At 47.6% G+C, this 5612-nt stretch overlaps 1 protein-coding gene across 1 annotated transcript; it reads right to left on the reverse strand.

The window, feature by feature from the left end:
- Positions 1-244: 244 nt before the first annotated feature.
- On the reverse strand, positions 245-5050 carry PIM1 (Pim-1 proto-oncogene, serine/threonine kinase). The gene is made up of 6 exons (XM_035123835.2): positions 4824-5050; positions 4494-4600; positions 4248-4298; positions 3731-4097; positions 2077-2253; positions 245-1605 (listed from the first exon to the last, which is right to left on the reverse strand). Exons 1-6 carry the CDS (start codon positions 4903-4905, stop codon positions 1448-1450), a joined length of 942 nt encoding a protein of 313 aa, XP_034979726.1. The 5' UTR covers positions 4906-5050; the 3' UTR covers positions 245-1447.
- Between the last annotated feature and the right edge of the window lie 562 nt (positions 5051-5612).

Genomic DNA, 5612 nt, shown 5'->3' on the forward strand with positions numbered 1-5612 from the left:
TTGGAGAATTTATGTTGCAATATAACTGAAACATTCATACCCAAAGTACCAGTAGTTTATTGGTACCATTAACCCAGCATTTGCAGGTTAATGCAATCTTCTGTGGCTTTCTTCTGCTGACATTTTCTAGCCGGAAATAGGGCTACAAAGAATTTGAGTTAAACATTTTGCAGTAACATTGTGAATATGAAACAAACTGGGCATCCAAAGTCTAGTTCTGCCCATTGAAGAGCCAGACATCCAATTAAAATCAAGTTTTCATTTTTATTTAAAACTGCATGTATAAAAAAAATAGCAATTCTGAGTTCCCTGTACAGTATTAGCTATTAACAAAACCAGCAGACTACACACCAAATTACTTATAGAAGCTTGACAATGTTGAAGTCCAAAGTATCTTGCTCCACTTTAAGTAAGAAGAGTACTATGTACACATGCCCTCCCCCACCAATACCTGTGAAAACATGTCTCAAACATTTGGGGAGGCTGAACAGCCACAGCTGGAACTATTTACAGATGGCTGAGTGGCAGGTCAGCTACTCCATACAGTGGCAAGACATCAAACAGAGCAGAATAGGCAGAAAATAACCCAATGGAGGAAGGAAGTTGGGAAAGGGGAGGAAAGGGGCAACGTGACAGGATTATCAGGTCAGCAGCTGTAGCGGTGAAGTGTAGGCTAAGAACCCACATGATTCATAAATAAAATAAATAAGGTCCTAAAGTTAGGATATTCCATTACAAAACCCTAGAAATAAATTAAAAAAGGAGTAAAAACATTATAAACTGCAATCTTCTGTACAACAAGCTTTGTTCCTGTATTGATCTGTACAAATTTACAGTTCATTGGGTTGCATTGTTTGTGCACTTGAGGATGCCTTCACGTGAGAGGTGGCAAGAGCCAGCTCAGAGTTCATACTGGACAGCACATAGCTAGGGTTTGCCAGTGGATCACCCACAGCCTCTTTTCAAGCAGTTCTTTTAGAAGGTGGAACAAACCAAAACCCAGGTAAAATCTTGAGGCAGCAGCAAGGAAGGAACGTTCAAGTATTTTCTTTCCCCCAGCACTGTTCAGTTTGCAACTGAAGGCACTCAGAAACATGGTGACACAGTGAAGACAGGGGCCAGTCCAAATTGGTATTTCCCCATCCCAGATTTCCCCAACTGAGAGTCTGCTCTACTTGTCTGCTCCACTTGTTTCATATTCTAGGATTCAGCAGGTTATGAACACGCATGGAGTTGCTCAAGTCATCTAGTGGCAAGGAGGTTTGCAAAGCGGGACCCAAAGAGTTTAAATCCACTTGACCAGGAGAGATGTTCTTTTCAGGCTTGGAAATGTCTCCAGGCAGCCTGTGTCTGCAATGAGATGATAGTATTCCTGTAAAAATCCCCACTCAGCCAGAATCAGTAGGGAAGAATTTTGTTTTGCACCCCAAAAGGATGAGACACACTGCTATTTTCTAGACTCATGCAGTAGACTGTGCAGGTGGATCTCAGCTGTTTCCTGAGACAGGAGAACTTCTTGCATCCAAGAATGGTTCAGAATGTCTTCAAAGGATGGCCGGTCAGAAGGCCTCAGAGCTAAACACCACTTAATAAGATGCTGGCACTCTGCAAAAAGAAAGGACAAAGTTGGAATAGGTGCAATGCTGAGGAGAATCTACAAAACAGGATACTGATGATGCAACAAAATCTCAACCTGCTTTATAAAACAAGACTGTGTTACATGGCTGAAACAATGTTTAACTAATTTTTGTTTTGCTATTCATACCAGGGTGTGTTTGCTTGAAGTTTGACATCAAGGGAATGATGCAAAGTCTGACTGGAAGCCCAATAACAGTGTTTTAGGAACACTTGCTTGTGCAATTTAGATTGTACACACCACTTACTTTCAAATTCTAGGTTTTCCCCCCTCAGCAGCTGAAGTGCTACTTGCATGCTTTAGCGTATAGCAGTAATATCTAATATAAAAGCTGTTTGGGATCATCAGAAATACTTCCAAGTACTGTCCCTCAAAGCAGAGTGTGGATGAGCCCTGTCCGCTAAGTTATCCCCTATCTCATAAGAGCAGCAGACACTTACCAGGAGAAATCCTTTGCCGAAAATAAACTTGACCTCTTATGATCTCCTCATCATGTTCAAAGGGGATATCACCACAGACCATGTCATAGAGCAGTACTCCAAGCGACCAGACAGCAGCAGATCTACCATGGTACCTGTGGTAGCGAATCCATTCTGGAGGACTATATACACGAGTCCCTAGAAGAGAAAGAAGAGGAAGGTCTCATCATGAGGTTTAAAATTCCTACAAATCACCTTGGTGGTGGTTTTTTTCAGTGCTTGGACACACTGATCAAAGGACCAGGAACTTCAAGAGAACTAGTTTTCAGCTATGACAATGTAGTTAGTAAAAACCAGGCATGGACTTCTGAAGACAAGCTGCTTAAGATGTTGACAAAGACTGAATGTACAGTATGAGATGGCTTTATCTTTTAGTTGTGCATGTGGTAATGCTGAGGTGCAGCTTACTTGCACCACTGCAGTAGCTCTTGGCATATGCACCCTTTGTTGTAGTATCTGATCTCTCTCCCCCACCCACCTCCTTGCTGGCAGGAAGCAAGGATACTGAGGTCAGAGCTGCTAGTCTGGTTTCCAGCCACGTGACTCTTGTTTACAAACTTTGGGTTGTAAAAAAAATCCTCATGATCCACCAGGGGGCACCAGAAGCTTGAGTAATTGTGCAAGAAAGAGGGCAATGGAGGGAGGAGCAAACCCACCCCTGGTCATTAACCGTTAAATTAAAAACAAAACAAAAAATGCAAGGCAGCTCATGCCACTCAGGAACTCAGAGGCAAAAAACACACAAACAAACCGAACTGAAAGCCAGCCGTGATTTTTTGAAAGTCAACAGCTCATGAAAAGAGTCGTTAGCAACGGCTAGAAGCTTAGTTTGTTTTCTGGAAATAATGTCTGTGAGCAGCTCGCATTTCTATTCTAATCTTAAATACTTGAATCCCTTTTTCCCCACACGCACGTTTTGTTAAACAAATTATTGATCTGTGCTTCTTAGCAGGGAAGGTAAAGTGAGATGAATGTAAACAGATCTCTTCCAGATTAGATTTCACAACATTCATGCCATGACGAAAAGCAACTTTCCATTTAAAATGATTAATTTAGTGAGGTGGCAGAGGCAGCAGTTATAAGCAACTACCAGTACCTCCTCCACTTTTTTGTACTCTGCTCTTCATAGGGACAAACTACAAAAACCCTTTCAGTCATCTATCAGTTTTAGAGAGAGTTTTAGAAAGATTTCCCCTTTAGTTACAGATTTTGATTAGCATTCAAGGTTTTGACAGTATGCCCGCAAACATGTTTACATTCAACCTTGCACTTATGCACTCCCTTGCAAGTGAATTAGTAGCCACTCAAAGTTACATGTTTACTGCCTGGTTCCTTCACTTTTATTTTCACACCACAAATAAGAGGGTAGGTTCAGGCTCATAAAAAAACCATTAGCAAAGTCTAGCAGTTGATTGCAGTTAAATCTCCTATCAACAGAAACTGTGTGTAGGCAATAGGCGACCAGGATAAAATGTATTTCATAAGAAGAACAAGTCCTACAGCTCAGAGGAAGAACATGTTCCATTGCTGCAAAGCACTCAAACCCAGGGAACACAGTGTTTCAAAAACGAAATTCCCTGGCTCGAAGCAGTGAATGGAAATTGACAAGACTCACCATCAAAGTCAGTGTACACTGTGTCCTTGAGCAGCGCTCCAGATCCAAAGTCTATAAGTTTGAGCTCTCCACTGCTCAGGTCAATCAGGATATTCTCATCCTTGATATCCCGGTGCAGAACCCCACAGCTGTGACAATGTCGAACCGCCTCCAAAACCTGACGGAAAAAGCTGCGAGCCAACTCTTCGGGCAGAGCACCCCGCTCTGTGATGAAATCAAACAGATCCTGCACGGGATCCGGCCGTTCCAAAACCAAAATAAAACTGTCCGGCCTCTCAAACCAATCCAGGAGCCGGATTACACCCCGAAAGCCAGAGCCAACCTTCTTCAAGAGCAAGATCTCCATCGGCACCCTCGTTCCACCAGGCTGCAATGTGATTGGGGGGGGGGGGAGAGAGAGAGAAACAACAGGATTCATGAATAGGAGAATCAATCGACCTGCATTGTGGCAAATCATTGAAAGCTGAAAGAGATTCTCTCAAGCAACACCGGGGCATTCCTCCGCCCAAACACTTACCAATTCCCCCCATTCCGAAACCCGGTCGCGGGACACATGCTTGATTGCGACCTACGAAGATTTAAAAAAAAGGAGTGAGCTAACAGGACCGGTAGAAAGAAATGTCATGGGTGGCGGGGAGGGAGGGAGGACTGGAATGGAATGGATGGAAGGTATTTTTGGAGAAAATTGGGGTGAGGGGAAAACGAAGAGGGAGAGCGATGGGGAGCAAATGAGGGAACAATCCACCCGCGGCCAAGCACTCACCGGAGCTCCATCCGCCAGCCGGGTCCCCGAGTAGACCGAGCCGAAGCCGCCACTACCGAGCAGCGGGCCCACCTGGTACAACTTCTCCAGGGGCTCCTTTTCTTTTCCTACGAAGGGAGAGAAAACGAGGGATCGGGAGGTCAGTCCATTGCACCTCCTCAGTAACGCTGCTCTCCCCCCCCCATCTCTCCGCATCAGCCGCTCCCCAAACAAAACAAACCCCTGGCCGCCACCCCAGCCCCGCCTTCGCCTCACGACCCCGACCGTGAGGGGCGCCTGCGGGCCGCCCGACCCCCCCCCTCCATCCTCTGTCCCTCCAGTGTGCCTGACCTGGCAAGGGCTTGACCGGGTGCAGGTCCCCTCCGGGCGCGGAGCACAGGTGGGCCAGGGAGTTGATCTTGGAGAGCAACATTCCCGCCCCGTCCGCGTGTTCCAAGGAGGCCGGGACCGGCGGCAGCGTCTCTGAGGCAGCTGCTGCTGCTGGGTTGGCGTCTCCGAGGCACGGGCGGGAGCTGCGGGCGGGGTCGTGCCGGGCCAGCCTGCTCCCTCCCGTGTGGCGCGACGGCCCCGGCCTCAGCCGCCTGTAGTAAAGTGGGAGGGAGCAGCGCTGGGGCGGAGCCGGGGAGAGCCGGCGGGCAGGTCTCCAACAGCGGCGAAGCTCCGCCCACCGGCGCGGCGCCGGCCAATCGGCGCCGCAGCCTCCAGCCCGCGCCTCGGCTCTCCGTCAGAATGGAAAGAGACTCGACGTGGCGGGAAGGAAAAGGCGCCAAAGAGAGGGGGGAAGGAGGAGGGGGCGACGGAGGGGGCGAAGGGGAGCGAGGCTTGCTCGAGACCTGTGGCGGGAAAAAGGGAGAAGAAAAAGACAATGAGCGAGACAGGCTGCCCGGGGGCTTTCTCTGCCGGGGCAAGGCTGGCTCTGTCAAAGGACAGTCCTCCTCTCTTAGTCACTCGCTGCACGCCACAGATATAATATGCCCTCCATCTCCCATGCGTTGGTCTCCTTCAAGGAAATAATTCCCGATTGCCACCTGCGCCATTCATTCATCCATTGCCTGCATGCTAGGCAGAAGTTCACCAGGTGCTGATTTCCCTATCGTTGCAATATTTTCTTTTTTAACG

Source organism: Zootoca vivipara, chromosome 7, assembly GCF_963506605.1.
Source record: "Zootoca vivipara chromosome 7, rZooViv1.1, whole genome shotgun sequence".
Classification (NCBI taxonomy): domain Eukaryota; kingdom Metazoa; phylum Chordata; class Lepidosauria; order Squamata; family Lacertidae; genus Zootoca; species Zootoca vivipara.

Bases quoted from the DNA above. Each gene is read 5' to 3' on its own strand.
- PIM1 (XM_035123835.2), bottom strand. From the start codon at position 4,905: ATGTTGCTCTCCAAGATCAACTCCCTGGCCCACCTGTGCTCCGCGCCC. The intron at 4,601-4,823 runs GTCAGGCACACT...CTCCCTTCGTAG, and splicing joins CCCGGTCAAGCCCTTGCCAG to GAAAAGAAAAGGAGCCCCTG. The intron at 4,098-4,247 runs GTAAGTGTTTGG...ATCACATTGCAG, and splicing joins TTTCGGAATGGGGGGAATTG to CCTGGTGGAACGAGGGTGCC.